This window comes from Pleuronectes platessa, chromosome 18 (assembly GCF_947347685.1).
Source record: "Pleuronectes platessa chromosome 18, fPlePla1.1, whole genome shotgun sequence".
Lineage (NCBI taxonomy): Eukaryota > Metazoa > Chordata > Actinopteri > Pleuronectiformes > Pleuronectidae > Pleuronectes > Pleuronectes platessa.
In genome coordinates this window covers 5542222-5558852 of record NC_070643.1, presented here as the reverse complement: position 1 = coordinate 5558852, position 16631 = coordinate 5542222, and the positions used below count along the sequence as shown (strand labels likewise).

Below are 16631 nucleotides of genomic sequence, written 5' to 3'. Positions count from 1 at the left end.
ACCTTCTCACCTCTGCCACCTTTGACAGAAATAACTCTGCCCTGCAAATAATTAATCGATAAGGATCAATTATTATCGAGGCGGGAAGAAAAGCAGAACAGCTGGAAAGCATGCAATCTGAAATTATTTGAGTTTATCAAACAATATATCTGCCAATGATCACTGCACTTAAAATGAACTTGGAACTCAGTCAATTAGCTGTTAGCCTATAAAGTATTATCTCCTCATGAAAATGAAAGTAACACATGTAAATATACACAGTTTAGGTTTTCATACAGTTTCTCCTTTTTCTCCTCTGCTGCCCGTTGGTCCGATGGCGCCCACAGGGCCTGTTTCACCCTGCAAACGTAGGCATGTTCACACAATAGAAAAGTCGAACAGACAAATCTGGACCATTATGGAACTGCAATCTGTTGTCACACACAAACTAGTACTTAAAGGCAGTGGTAGATGACCTTTTCACCCTTGGGACCTGCAACACCAGGTGAACCGATGTCTCCCTGTGAGGAATGGAAAAGCAGATGTCTATGGAAAGCCATTACAGAAAGGATTCCCACTCATTTGATAGACACAAGATACCGGGGGTTGAAGTCTGGTAAAATCAGGTGGCCGTACCTTCCCTCCTGCAGAACATGAGCAGTTGACTTGCGGGCCTCTTTGTTGCTCCACGACAGTCGGGGTCGGAGTGGGGATCTCCATAGGGGGAGCCTCTGTCACCACTTTCTTAGGGCACTGAAAAGATGATATTTGTACACGAGTGTTAGACCTAATAAGTTGGCAGAATGATCTGGTAAGCCATTAAAAACCACACAAGCATTGCTTTTTATAGGCAAGAGTTAGTCATTTGTGGAAATATTCTTCTTTACTTCAGTGAAAATAATATGGTGTGAAGGCCAGAGGGCAGTTAGCTTAGCATAAAGACGAGCAATAGTCAATGTCAGAAAAACACATTGAAATACCTAAAAGCTTTATTTTACATTGTATTTTAGTTGTTTTGTAGAAAATCTGCTTTAGGAGCATTCACTTTACATGCTGTGACTTTCTTTCTTGCTTTCACAATGAGTTAGCTAAAAAAAACTGACATATTTTCCATAAAATGTCAAACGAAATATTCATGTTTCGTGACTTTCACAAAACATGGTTAATTTATCTGAGTTTTAGTGAGGGTTTAAAGTCAGCACCCAACGCTGCCCTCTTGTGGACACAGCTCACCAGCATAGCAGTAGTTGTCTGAACTTTGAACATGCAGTAGTTTTCTGTGTCTATACAAAATTAGCCTGGTGACATGTTGGCTATGGTAGGTAAACCAAAAAGTGCTCATTTAACCTATCAGTGTGTTTTCAAGTATTTCAAATTACAGACTAGCAAGAACGTTTAGTCAGTGAAAGCAACCTGCAATTAGAAACAAATCTACCAATGTGACTTTCACTTATAACCACTTCATGTTTTCGTGTATCTCTCTTTTGTTATCTACATAATTACTATATATTAGGCTACTATATTTAAAGACAACCAACCCTTTGATAATCTCTATGTGTACAGGATATAAGGAGATTTGTGACACTCCAGCCTCTAAAATATATGGATTCACATTCACAGAGAAAGGTACAGACAGTAGGTCTGTAGCCTGAAAAACTCACAGGTCCATTGGGTAGATCACAGCAGGTTTCCAGCTCTGCGTGCTTGGAATCACAATAGACCATCATCCTTTGGAGGTCAAACTGCATGGACACAGAGAATTGATGAACCGATCAACTTCAAGATAGTCACACAATGGACGACACAGGGACACCGACAATATGTTGCTACTTCCCATAGTGCTCAATGTAACTAGAGTCCACAAGATCTTTAAAGGCTCAGTGTGTAGAATTTAGTGACATCTAGTGGTAGGGTTGCATGTTGCAGCTGAATACCCATCACCTCACTCACCCCCTTCAAAACATTGTTTGTCCAGTTTGGACTAGTGTAAAAAACATGGCGGCCTCCATAGAGAGGACTCGCTCCTGATATAAATGTAAAGTTTTTATGAATAAAGGTCTGATTCTAGGGTAAAGAAAACAGCAATTCATACAATTTAGTTGATATATCACATACTAGTGAAAACGTCACTAGGATTATTTTTTAAGCTGCCAATAGATCCCTTCATCTAAATTTTACACACTGGACCTTGAAACTAACACACATGCAGGTGAAGACTTACATCAATTGGCACGCTGTCATACAGCCTCTTTCCAATCACTGTCTTCCCCTGGATATCAATGTCCTCTCTGTCTCCGATGGGCAGAGTCTGGATGTGTTTGCAGTCCAGGTATAGAGACACAGCCTTGGCCTCAACACTGAGGGCAATCTTGTGCCAGTTGCGATCGAACAGGTTGTCAACTTCAGGGTTTTTGAACACGGCTCTGACAGCATCTTTTGTCAGCCCGACAGCGTTGTACTCCACCGCCTTGTTTTCACCGTCCAGACGGATGGACACCTGACAAGACAGAAGCAGGGGGATGTTAACAATATGGGGCTGAAAAATACAGGCAGTCAAGTCCAGATATATTGAATCACAGAGCATTTCACCCTGGTTTCCTCGGTGTCTCAGAAAATAAATCTAACCCATGGCACAAGACATTTTCACAAGGAAACATATAACAACTTTTGAAAAAAATTGCCTATTTATAGTATTCAAGGAATTACTGTGTATAATAAAATATAGAACAATCTTTGGTTTGAGTTTCCATTTGATAATCATGATCAGGAGTCTGGATTTGATTTGATCTGACTTGAGATGCATGTATTCACAATGTAGATGGAAATAGTCAGTCTACTGGGCGCAGCTTTTTACCTTATGACTGCTTCAATCTGGACACATAACAGTCACATTTAGTATTATTTACATTTGGCTGACCCACCTGTGGGATTCCATATTTGTCGAAAACCTGCCAGAGGTACCAGTCTTCACGTCTTGACGTTTTCCTAAATTTGAATGTCGTCACAAAGGCGTATTCATCCGGTAACCCCTGAGGAAACACGTCTCTGTAAAATGAAAGCACAAAGTTATTGCTCACGTAACCTGAACTTTATTTTATTTATATTTTTGATTGTTCAATTTTGGGTCATTTAGTTTGAAATTTGTCAGGGAATTAGCATCACTCAAGTACAATATTAACGACCATGACATTAGCATTATTAGCTACAATATCCATTGTAATTTTCAGCAATAAAATGCTGCTTTGGTACCATTTCCCTAATTACATCTGTTTCAAAGCTTTTAATCAATTCAGCACTGACATATTGACAAACAGAAATCATGCCCTCCATTAGTCTTAAAAAACTGTACTTAATTGGTTAATGGATGACAGTGTACAGATAAAATTGGCCAAACATGTTATCCCAACCTTAAAGTCCCAGATTCACAGATATTTAGAGGAAAATGTGCTGTGCATTGTTTGATGTAAACCTGGAAGGTCACTTACTCTGTCTGCTGTACAATGGGCATGGTGCCAAGGCGAACATAAGAACTCTGGCCTTCATCAACTCTGGTTCCCAGGATATCTCTCACACTGAAGAACTCCATCAGGTCGAACCCTGCAGCAACAGAGAACAATAAGCTAGTTGGCCTCAAGACAGCCACACAAACACACTCACATACACACGCACGTACACATTCACAAACACAAACACCATAAATAGGCACAACGGGATCTTGAGTCGTGAGGTTGACTTATGGTTTTGTCAGATTTCTCGTGGTGCACTGAGGTTTAATGAGGTCAGTCCCACCTCAGCCTGGAACCACTGTGTTTGTTGCTTTCAGGGGAGACATTTTACTCACAACATTACTGAATAACTGGGATATGGAGCCACTTGTTGGCCATCCAGCATCTGTATGATTTTTTTTTAAGAGAGGAAAAGACTAGTTGCCATTTCTGGCAAGGTCCCTGTGTGAGACTGGAAGTGTGGGCACTTGTGTGTACATTGCAGTGCAGCATGGGATTTGAAGTGGTGTGACCACAGACCATATTTAGGAGGCTCAAAAAGGACACTCCCTTGTACAACAAACACAGGCTGTAGCTATGGCAATGCCAGCCTGCTGACAGCACCAATGCTGCCAGTGTGTCCAGTAGATCTCACTCAAAGCCAGTGGTTATGTTGCATGGACCGAGCTCTCCTCAAAACCGACTGTGTCATTAGTGAGTCAACAGAATGAGGACACTCTCAGCATATTCCTGCAAGGCCCCAGTAATGCAGCCAATCTATGAAATGTAAGGTTTCCGCTGGGAGCAACAGTGCACTAATCTTTACAGGCGCAAACTGGAACATTAAGGTGGAAACGTGAGAGGCTGCCAAAAGCTTAGTGGGTGTCATTAGAAATAGCCTGGAAACAGGTGGAAAGACACACAGGCTGCCCCTGTGCTATTAGCAACAGAGTAAAAAATAACATTAAAACCAAGCCCCGTCATAACAGACTGAATATCTGAGGGGTCAGCACCTCACCACAGCTACTTGCTCAGTCAGTGAAGGCCACCAAGTGTCTCAGATGCAGTGTTAGAGATGACAAATGTAATGTGTGCTCAGATGACTGCTTTAAACATGTTGCAGGGTAGCAAAATCTAAATTATGCACAATCAAAACAAATTTTGAGTGCCATTTCTTCACTCTTACTTGAGTTACCTCCACTGCTCTGAGGATGGCGCTGTCTCTTCTATCACCTAAATACTAAATATCAGTTTAATATCAGTTTAATACAACCTTATTTGCTTGATCCTGATATTTTTCCCTGAAGTAGTTAGGCCAAAAGGTCTGGTTGAAATCAATCTCATTCGGAAATAGATTCATGCTGAACTTTGCCTTTCAATTTTTGCATCTTTTGATTCTTAAAATAAAAAGTGCGTACAAATATTATCATTGTATTGCACTTTCAAAATCAGGCTAAGCCATAGACACTATAGTCACAGTCAGACATAACATGCATAAAATAATCCCATGAGCATGCAGGTGTGTCCTTTGGCAAGATACTGAACCCCAAATCCTCCCTTCTCATAGAGAAAAAGGCTGCATATAGATGCACTGTACGAATGTGTTTGTGTGAATGGGTGAATGTAAAACTGTACTGTAAAATGCTCTGAGGACTTGAAAGGCACATTATAAATACAGACCATATGGCATTTGCAATAAAACCTTTGTATTGCCGTTTCTGGTATGTGAAGTCTTTAAGTTTCATGTTTTTGTTTGAAACCAACTCCTTAAAAAAACACAGAATCTCAAGGGCAATGCAAGCAGCAAATTGAAAAGAGGCAATTGATAGACGTCTGATGGTAAACTGTACTTTCGAAATAACAGCTTCATAGCATTTATACACTGACTAGTGATAACAATTCAGAAGGTGTAAAAGCAACTTAGCTAATGCTTCAGCCTGATCTTTTTCACGACTGGTGATGTTCTACATGTTTCGCTGGTTCCCAGTCTGGTTAAAGGTTTGCTCGAGGAAGCTGTGCAGCTGGGAGCCTTGCTGGCCCCGAGTCTCTCTGTCACCATGCTTGCATTGTGCACATTTGGTCACCGCGTCGTTTCTGTGGCTGTATGGGGGCCATCTGAGCGCAGAGCTGTAATTTGGACTGGCAGCGGATAGCCTATAATCAACCCCCCAAAAAGTTATTTTGGACGGCCAAAAGCGACCAATGGGGTGATCTGCGGGAAAAGCCAGATGAGTTCACCGACTGGGAAAGACTGAACGCGTGCACGCTGCATTCTTTTGATCTGAGCAGATGGCAACATTTGTGAAGTAGATAGCGAGCGAGGAGCCACAGAGACACTTTGCAGCCTCTCAGCCCCCCGAGGGGTCGGACTAGACAGCCTGTGATGAATACAAGTCTGGCTCTGACCACAGGTCTCTTGGCTGTCGAATCACAATCAGCAGCAAATAGTCCTGACACTTCTCACGGAGAGTTCTCACTCTTCACATTTATTTGTTCTGTAATTATAAGTGGGGAGAATACACAGGAGCTGCTGCTGCTGTGAGGATAAGTATTTTTTATCTGGAGCAACGAGAACATCTCTATGTGCTTAGCCACAAACTGAAAAATATCATATTTACCCAAGCAAGTTTGACATTGTACTTTATGTCTTGGAGCAAGGCCTAAGTTATAGACTCACTGCAGTTTGGAAAACCCCAAACATCTTTGTCATGTCAGGGAGCTTCAGACCTCAGACCTCTGTTTGATAACACGTTGGCCAATTGTGCCTCAATGCAGGTTTGAGCTCTGACAGTGGATATGTCAGATATGTGACAGTGCTGTCTGTGCAATGGGTGGAGAAAATCAATAATCAGCCTTATACTTTCTCTGATTGTGCCATCGTCCCAAGTAAAAAGAAAACTCCTTATATGGTCTAAATGGTAAAGAAATCCATATCTAATTAGTAATCTTACGATATGGCAATAAATAAAGATTTAAAATATTTATAGAAATCCTGCTCTTGGTGAGCACCATTTAATTTGTGGTGCAAAATGTAAAATGATTATAAATCAGTCTAGTGTACAGTATAGTTATGGTGTATTCCTACCTAGCTGTTGGTAACAGGGAAACAATTTTCCATGGGAACAAGATATGGTATATGATCTAACTCAGAAAGACAGATAAAAAAACACAAGCCAGAGGATTCCTTCCAGTCAGTGCATCTGCTGAAGAAAGTGGCCGTGGGTTTGAGTGATTTATCTAAAGTTCGTTCTAACTCTTTTATGGTTTAGAAGAAAAGCAAAAACATGTATTTAGCACTCGTCCAGTGTCGAGGATGTGTTAATGTGTCTCGACAGTGGGAAGTGATGCTGGCGTGTGTGATCAGAAACACACACTCGTCCATGTACTCTGCACTTTGACAAAGTGTCATTCTTACCTGTACAGAGCTTTGAGAAGAGTGACAGTGATATTAAATGTAAAGCTTTATCGAACATCAATAGCCATAACTGACTGTACTTCAGTAGAATTTGTATTATACTTGAATTTTACTTATGTGTCTTTTCTGATATACTCATAACTTCAATAGTTTAGAGAGAAATCATTTATGTTAAAGCTGTAGTTAGTATTTAACATAAGATTGTATTTAAGACATATAGTCAGCTCACAAATTACATTGTTTATCTATAAATCATTCACAGCATTACAAGTAGCTCCAGCTAGATACCTATATCATTTTAATGTTGGTTATACATGAATGCATCTGGATAAACCTCCAGTTATGTAATGCATGTATAATAACTAATACAAAAATTAGAAGGAAGTATTCGTCACAATTGCTAGTATTCTACAATTGGGACAGACAATAAATGATGGTGCTCGGCTTAAACAATAGTATGAATAAAACAGATCACGGCTGTGTAATTCATAAGGAAGTCTGGGATAAAGTTTTTACCATTAAACCTGCTGTCTTTTTATTTCTTGTATTTCCTTCCATCTGTTCTTGTCCTCTTGTAAGTGTAGGACCATCAAAAGTGAACTGGATTCAACAATTGATGCCATACCACCGAAGCGAACTATCAACACCAGTCTTGCACTATACACGTTGCACTCTGCTGTCTGTCTGCCTCATTTGCTACTGCCAGTTTTGGTTTGTGCCCAGCATCGTCCTGTTCACTCCAGCATTATCCCAGAGGCAATTTCCCCCTTGTGGTTATAGCACAGTAGCCTTTTGGCAAACAGCACTGGTGTTTGAGTAAGAAGTCGGCCGGGGTCTTTGCATGTTACGTCTGCATGATTTTCTCTGGCCGCTATGGTTTCCTCCCTCAGTCCAATGATAGGCAGGTTTTCGATGAATGTTAGACTGTAAGTTGCCTGTTGCCTCACTCCAGTGGATTTCTACCAGTGACCATGAAACATTTCAGTTTGTTTGCCCTTGTTTTAGATACTCCACTGACAACCTGTCATGTAGCTCTGGTGCGCTACATGCCCACAAAAGCCAGCTGCACTTTTTGGTATTGATGTTTTTGCAAAAATTGTCAAACTTTATGTAGCCTGTGCATTATAAAAACAAATACATAGTAAAATAGTCCATAGGGATCGTCTGGCGATCAAATTGCCTGGTTCAAACACTGTCAGACGTCAATGGACCGCTCGAATTTGTGAAGAGTGAACATTTCAAAAACACAGCTCTCCCCACTCTTACACCTCTTTTTCCATGAAGTTCAACGGAGCAGGAGTCCAAACAGTCATGCCTGTGCATCTGTTTTTTCTCTTAGAGTGATGGATGTGGGTGGGAGACAGACAGGAACTCAGATCCCCCACAAGACACTCTTATAACAACATCCGATCCGTTCGGATAAACGCTATTCAAGACGCCTGAGAAACCTTTAGCACAGAGCTTGAAAATCACAGCTGCATTTCATGTGCCAAATCAGTGCTTCTGCGAGTTTGACCTCGTTAAACGAATAGTTTGACATGTTGAGGAAAGCACCTATTATTGCAGAGGTACAGTAAACAGGACAATTGGGACTGGGCTTGTTGCAGCACAGCATGAAGCTAGTGGCAGAAACTTGGACTATGGGCAGAAAAGGTCTCTGGTTTGTCTCTGGTTCGACTCCACGGAGAAACAACAAAAAGACGAACCTGGATTGATCTGTCCAAAAATCCAAGAGGATTCTCCCTACCCTGTCTAGTGCCCCTGAGCAAGGCACCTTACTCCCCCAACATCTGCTCCCCGGGCGCCGTACATGGTCGCTCACTGCTCTCTGTGTCCTGCACCAGATGGGTCAAAAGCAGAGGTTACATTTCCCTACCTGCATGAGTGTGCCTGTGCATGTCTGTGCATGTGTTTGGGATAAATAAATGCATCTTAATCTTAGTTATCTGAGCAAAGCCTTCTGAAGTCTGTAGAAACAGCTAGCTTCCCACATCCAAAGCAGTGGTGTAACCTAGTTTATCGCAGTATATGGTTGGCCTCCTCAGCCTTGGACTAGACTGACACTGTCAATCATTGACTACTCATGTTCACTAGAAAGGACACCATCCTGGGACAGGAGATATGCTCATGTGCTCGCCAAAGAGGGCCTCTGAATGGGCGAACAGGCCCGGTACTAACTTAATGGATTTTTTTATGGTCACTGGTCCGCCAAATGGAAATGTCCCAGTATTTTCGATGGGCAGTAAAACCCAGGGTATACTATAACTACTCGCTCCCCGCTTCACACACAACCATCCAAGGGCAACACCCAATCAGCACCATCACACTCATAGGGTTAACACATACAGTACATGCATTAACACATGGATCCTATGTTAAGCCACCACATACCTCACTTTTCAACACAGAAAGACAGTGCAGAGATAAGTCTAGAGTGTATATAATGAATGGAAATGACATGAGAACACGCACCTCTCTGCAACCTTATTTTCTAGCAGTTACACAAAACAAAATTGCTGGAGTGAAAGTTCTTTCACAAAAGCATGTTTTTATGTATCCTCACTTTTTTTATACTACATATGGTAAATGTTGTATACCTTTGCATCATATAAACTACACAACTCGTCCAAAGGTACAAACAAAGCATGTAGGACTGCAACTTGTTTATAGTCATGAGCTAATGTTACCACACAAACAAAAACGTATTGATAGTGTACTGTATACAATCTCGAAATTTGCGGACCTTTTTTAAATGGCTGTTACTTATATATAATATATATAATATGAAATCAACTTGATTGTGATCAAATACATGACTTAAGCGATTACAAAAGGTCTACCTATTTATTTTCATATCAAATGGAGAAGGACAACAGCCATTGGCTGACTGGAACTGGAGGCAAAATACATCCAAATCTGTAAAAAATCTATTTGACATTTGTGTGATGTCAAATTGGTAAACGTGTATTAATTCAAATCTGACGGATTTTTTTTATGCTGGCAACGTTAAAAGTGACAGAAAATGAAAGTGCCAGAAAAGTAACACTTTCCAAGTGTGGAATAAAACCAATTGAGCTTCTAACAAGAGAGACATTAAGGAAAATTGTAAGTGAAAACTAAAAACTATATGTCTGCATATAAATAGATTGAGAAGGGTAAATGTGGCAGTGTAGGAAATGCTTTGAAAATTAAAGAGCAGACTTTGTGGTTGACTTTTTTTGCCAGCGCTCCATGTTGCCATGTGGGAAGCAGTAGTTTGCACATACCTGGAACCTCTTCAAGACCATAACTGGTGCTGTTGGGCTTAAAGCGATCAGGTTGAACCTTCATGTTTGGACACAGGACATCTGAGGAGAAAAGACAGTTGTTTGGTTAGGCACGCCACTGTAAATCACAATATGATATGAAAACACAACTGAATTGGTGTGTTTTTCTGGAGTAAACCTAACAATCTGTTGTTGATTGCTAATACAAATCAGCCATTATGACACATTTTAAGGACTTAAGTCTGAAAAGTGTGAAGTGTTGGATTGTTTTGGAAAGTGGTGACCTCATTGAAACGCAGTCTGGACTGTGTGGTGTCTGGGGAGTGAGGTGTCTTGGGGTAAGGTGTGTGGGTCTGGGAGGGGTGTCTCAGCTGCGACGGGGGAGCACATCCAGGAGCAGGAAGAAACAGGAAGCTGGAAGAGTTATATTTCCACTCCGACATATTTCTGTGATGGCAATGACAGTGAGAAGGGCAACACTGCCAGGTTAAGTTTTCATTGGCAGGAGAGGTATCTTCTATTTGTGTCAACACGCCAGATGCCAGCTTCACAGCTGAAGAAAGCAGATATGGAGGATATAAGCAGATATCCTGTTGAGTTTAATGGATCCAAACATTAGCTTAGAGATGTTATTGACATTCAACCTTGGATGTGGACAATTTGGTTTATGGCCCTCAGACTACTGGTAATTAACACCAATGTCCCACAAACGTCTTCCCTCCTCCATAGATGTCACAGTCTGCCTTCCAGTGGAGATTTACTCTCTCTGGAAACTGTTCAGGTCTGAGGAGTCACAGGGATGCTGTATTTTTCATAAGCCCTTAACTTAGTTAAGTGCCACTATGAGACTTTTTTTTTAATTATTTGTCCAAAATGAGATGTTCACTGTAAAAGGGAGAACCAATGATTCAATTAGTGCTCTTTACTTATTCCTCACAATTCAGCTGATTCAATTCACCAGGCATCCTTTACAACAGAAACTGGGCAATGTGTTTTCCCTTTAAGGAGTATAAAACTACAAAGAGAGCTCAGTTGTGCACATAGCAGTAGAGCATACGTTGTAGTTGTACCCTAATGGTATTATAGCATGTTTGGGTTAGATGGGTGGAGCCTCCCAGCATGCACTGAGAGCATGCTGTTGACATTAGTTGTGTTCTAAGACTTTATAGATGGTAATTGGCTTGTTGTATTTCCAATAGGTTTACTATTTTTAAGGCAATCGGGTACCTAGATTTATGTTAAGTGCCAATCGGTAAGGGGCTTACATTGTACTGTTCAATATCAAATACCCTAAGCATGAGCATGCTGACATTTAGCTCTTGAAAGCCGCACTGCTAAGTGCAGCCTCAGAGCAGCTGATGACTCACTAGCTTAGTAACATATAGTACACACTATATTTAAGTGACAGATACAGTCACTTTCCCAAGACTAATCAATTGTAGCATTTAGCTCAAAGTGCTGCTGCCTCACAGCTGCTTGAGTTGTTTAGACTTGTAATTATTTTTTTCAAGGTTGTTTGGGCTCATAAACCCAACTCCCAATTACCTCTTTTATTACAAGAAATCTCAGAGGCCAATTTCTATAAACGAAGAGGATAAACCTAAAATTATCTAAGTGGCAAACCAAAGACACAATATTTGTTTATATTTGTTTTCAATGACCCTTTAAAACTACCTTGGGGAAGGTTTCTTCTCATTAACAGCAGGGTTGCAACACCCCCCCTAACAGATGTATAAGCACAAATAAAATCTGGGTTTATTTCAAGACCAAATCACTATGATCTGCTTCCCCTTGTGAAGAAAATCGTCTCACTCAGCTTACATGGCAAGGATTAATCAGGCAACAACAGCAAATCAGTATCCTGCTATCCGCTTATAATCAATCTGTGCAGAAGTTCTCATTAAAACTCATTTTAGCCCAACAATTTGTCTGTGTCCTGGCTGTCAGTCCTGTTTGGGACGAATAAATGCATCTTATCTTAAACCTTGTAATTTTCTTAAATCACAGCTATAAAAAAACATCACGTCAGAGAGGCTTTAACCTGGGCGGCATTAATTATGGGACAGCTCTGTTGACATGGCTTGTTTTTCTGTTTCATGCAGAGCATGTCTAATGAGAAAAATCCAAGCAGCTAGTTAAAATTTAAACAGAATGTTCTGTGATTCTACAAGTTGTGTCCTCTCAGTTTCACATGGTTTATTTTTAAAGCAGCTGTACACGTTGTCCTTGTTTGTGTCGGACTTCTTTTTGTTTAGCAGGGAAATTGAAGGAGTCTTTTTTTTTCTCTCTTGTTCGGTCTCAAAGTCTTTTTTAAGTGATGCTGATGCCAGATCTGAAATGATACTTTAGTTATATAGTTTATAAAGCTCAGTTCTTCCAAAGATTTGTTCTCTGAATGAGTGGAAGTGTGTCACTCATTTGGTTCACATGGTGTTGTTGCACAGCTCTGAGATTTAGCCTGTTAGATAGCAGAGCTACTTCCCACACTTGAAACTATAATTTAGGCATCCGGCTCAGAGTTAAAATGGAAGCAATGTAAAACCTTCATTTGGAGATGAATGTCTCAAACAGTTTCAATGTTTGAGCAGAAACTTAACAGCAACAGATTTAACAACTAGCTTTGTTTTCAGATATGGATACATTTTTAATCATCGCTGTTACCCGTCTTACTTTTGGTCATCAAGATTCAAAGACAAGGGCTGTTATATTATTGACCTAATGCCACCTCCACACGTAAACAGGTATTTTGTAAATCTGAGGTTTTCCTCCGTGGTTAAAAAAAATAAGAAATGTTGTTAAGCTCTGACCAGAGGAAGGCAAAGCAACAGGCAGCTATACTCCTATCCTTCAAGCCACACTGCCCAATCAGCGGTTAGACTAACAGCAATGACGTCAGAAGAAAAAAACTACCAGTCACCACAACAATACGATAAAAGGCATTTCGGTAAAATGAGAGTTTTGCAAAGGCAACATTTTTGGTGACCTAAAAAGTGGGAGTGCCAAAACACACAGAAAAAGAAAAGGCTTCACTGGTATTTTAAAATGAGCCCACACGCGAGTTCTTTTTTAAAACCTATGGATTAAAAGGTGAAAACATCTAACATGGACAGTGGAACGGCTTCGCTGGATCCACTTGAAACATTAGATCTATAATTTTCGGGGTGAAAATAACTCACATGCTCAGTGAGCCAGTTGTGCTGACCACTGATATACTTAGAGACTCACTCGTTGCGATGGTCGAGATTAGAGAAAGAAAATACTGGACCTGTGTAAATTTAGACTTTGGTTAGTTAAACAAACTTGCCGCACAGCGTGTTTCATAATATACAACCTACATTATTGGTTGGCAGTTTGAAAATCTCCAGTCAAAGAGCAAGGTGAAAGGTGAGCAGCTTTACAATGAATCTCCGTGCTGCTCTTGCACCAACATCACTACTGCGAGACGATACGCCCTTGAAAAAGAATAACAGAGATTGAGAGTCTGAATCAACACTTTCTGAGGAGGAAATCTCTACTTTAGACATGCTTTGACAATTTAGAGTCAGATTGAAGAGAGAGTTTGTCAAAGCTCTCATCAGTATGCTAAACCTTGCAATCATGTCATATCCGTTTTTGTATTTGCGGCTAAATCTTTTGGCATCCTTTTTCTCTCCTGTCTGGCTAATTTTAGGCAGGAATTTTAAGCGTTGGACTGCGAAGCATCCAACTTCTCCCTGAAAACGCTCACGCGGATACCTCTCCACCTCTTCACACAGCTGCCGGACAACTCTAAGCTGCTCCCTCATTTTTTAACGGAGTTGAAAAAGCTTCTCAGCGGACTAGTGGAAAAACCATTTAGGTTAGCATAAGACAGGCGTTCCAGTGCTAAACACCTCTGCACTAGAGTAGCAGTGAAAAAAGCTGCTGCACCACAGAAATGTCTTGGTTAGGAGACTGTCATTTACAAGCCAATTTTTGCAACACCCCCCTCATATGCTTCATATTCAGTCAAATAGAAGCCATGACAGAAAAGTGTGCAAGTGCAGCAGCTCTCTGTGGTTAGGGTGGGGTTTTGTGGCCAGGGTTTTTCCTCAGTATAGTGGTTAAAGGTTCAAATAAGAGTCTAATTTGATTAAATGCACGTTCAGGGTGAGGCAGGCGCATCAAATAGAAGTTTCAAAAAGAGGCCATGTGGCATTCAGTGGGAGTGATGTGTTGGCATTTGGCCTGATGGCCGACTTACTCTCGCACAGCCGCCTCCTCAGCCGGCCCCTGATCTTGTCAATGGCATTAAAGTCCGTCACATGGAAGACATGGGCATTTTTTGGCTCAGCAACGATTTCCTCAAGCTCTTCCTTTAGCGCCTCCCCGATGCCCACGGCAAACATCCTGATGCCGGCTTTGGCAGCCTCCTTGGAGGGCTCCAGAACATAATCCTGGCTTCGTCCATCTGTGAGAAGGATGGCCACCCGCTGAATGCCTCTGGCTTTAGGCCTCGCTCCGTTCTGCTCTGTGAAGATGTTAGTGGTGGTGTAGCTGATGGCGTCCCCGGTCATTGTATTTCCCCCCAGGTAGCGTATGTTACGGGCGGCTCGCTTCACATCATCAAGGGTCCTGTGTCTTCCCAGGCTGAACTCGGTTGTGGGTTTGTCACTGTAGCGAACGACAGCTACTCTTGTCTTGTCTGTTGCCACGTCGAAAGACTCCACCAGGTTGGCCACCCATTGTCTGATCTTCTCAAAGTTCTCTTTTCCAACACTGGATGAGGTATCCAGGATAAAGGCCAGGTCATAGTGGACATTTTTACACCCTGCAGTAGGAGGATACAAGATGATTTAGTCACTGGTCACATATAGCCAGTAAAAGGTCTAGAACTTCCGGTCTTGTTGGTCTTACCTGCCCTCTGTGCTTCCACTCCCTCACGAGACAGACTCAAGGCCAGGATGACCAGGACCAAGCTGATTCGAAATCCTACTCGTAATTCCATTTTGGCCTCGGTCTGGATCTGTTTAGTTTAGTTTATTACCACCATCAAGCTTTCCAGTCTGTGGAAGGGTCAGTGGAAACATCAACACGTCGCTTTTTACATGTAGTCACTACAGCCAGATTTGTAAATGAACAACTGATCTAAAAAACATTTTACAGTGTAAACCCTTTTGCAGAACTGTGTCTTGCACCTTGTGGTCACTGAAACATTTACAACAATTTGTTATTACTTCTGTCAGACCTGAAAACCAGAATGGAACAAGAACTTCCTGTAGTGCAGGGAGACTTCTGTCAAAAAACAGGCCTCCTGCAATGAATGACTGTTACAAAATTGCAATAGATAGTTTCTTTGCAAGAAAAGAAAAATTTAAAATCGTCAATCTTAGCATGTCTTTGTATTATTTCTATTGCCTCCTGTTTAAATGGCAGGAAGTGTTTTATGTGATAATTAAAGGCTGAGTCTGAAATACATTTGTCTCTTCAGCAGCAAGTGAATTCTTTTTCCAGAAAAAACTGGACCCTAAAAGATTTGAACTTGCTGCCAAATAACTTTTTAACCATATCCACCAAGTTAAAGAACAACAGTAGGAGTGGACAGTTGGTTGATGTTGCAGTGCATTATTCTTCAGTTTGAAATTGTATCTCTAGCTGTCCTTTGGAGGTGCCACTGTTCATTGAATGTGTCTTTTGTTGGATACATTTAGGAGGCTGTTTTTCTTGGTGGCACGGACAAAATCCTGATGTTTAAATACAAATCTATTCTCGTATGAACTGTACCCCAGTGGTTGTAATGCCTGCCATTAGAGCCGAAGTTTGACTGACTGTAGCCATAACATGGGCTCATCCTGGAAGAGCATGTCATTTGCGGGGGGTCAGCGTAGGTGGTTAAGGAAAGTCTGAGTTCAGCGTAACTGGGAAAACAATAATGAGTCCCCCCTGTCCTCAAAAGTTTTTTAGCATCATTGACCTCGTTTCTGTGCTGATATTTCCACTGAATTAAATGTATGTATTTGTGTGTGTTTTTCCTGAGGCATCCAAACTTAATGGAAAAATACCTACCCTTTCTTCATGAAAAGAGAGGGAAGATGAAAATAATGATAGCACTATCATATCTGGTTATCATAGCTTAGCATTAAACAGGAAAACTCAAAAATGCTCAAATGTAAAGTGAAATCTTTACACAGAGGTTGTTGTTCAAGGAACAATGTGTTGAATGTGTTTCACAAAATGATTTCTGGCTGTTTCTCCCCTTTCCTAGGTTTTATGCTAAGCTAAGCTAACAATTTCCTAAATATAGCCTAATATTTAATATACAAATATTATTATATAATATTATACAGCATTATCGTAAATGATTTAGAGCTAAGTACTGTGCGTTTTGGTACCAACAAACATACAATTTTTGCTGCCTTGACACTTGCAGTTTTTCTCCTGTTTTAAAATTAAGGATGCCATATTTAAAATATATTCTACACTTGTTATGAATATAAAAGTGGAATATTTGGCCTAAAAGAAAGAAAG

General features: G+C 40.9%; 1 protein-coding gene across 1 annotated transcript in view; it reads right to left on the bottom strand.

The window, feature by feature from the left end:
* col22a1 (collagen, type XXII, alpha 1) overlaps positions 1 to 16631 on the bottom strand; it is a 50490-nt gene that overhangs the window by 32489 nt on the left and 1370 nt on the right. The window contains exons 2-12 of the mRNA XM_053446433.1: positions 15021 to 15169; positions 14368 to 14934; positions 10146 to 10226; positions 3465 to 3576; positions 2901 to 3024; positions 2201 to 2476; positions 1641 to 1721; positions 616 to 732; positions 456 to 500; positions 277 to 339; positions 3 to 41 (exon numbers count right to left, since the gene is read on the bottom strand). Coding sequence (XP_053302408.1) covers positions 3 to 41; positions 277 to 339; positions 456 to 500; positions 616 to 732; positions 1641 to 1721; positions 2201 to 2476; positions 2901 to 3024; positions 3465 to 3576; positions 10146 to 10226; positions 14368 to 14934; positions 15021 to 15111 — 1596 coding nt within the window. The 5' untranslated portion in view covers positions 15112 to 15169. The remainder of the gene's footprint in view (positions 1 to 2; positions 42 to 276; positions 340 to 455; positions 501 to 615; positions 733 to 1640; positions 1722 to 2200; positions 2477 to 2900; positions 3025 to 3464; positions 3577 to 10145; positions 10227 to 14367; positions 14935 to 15020; positions 15170 to 16631) is intronic.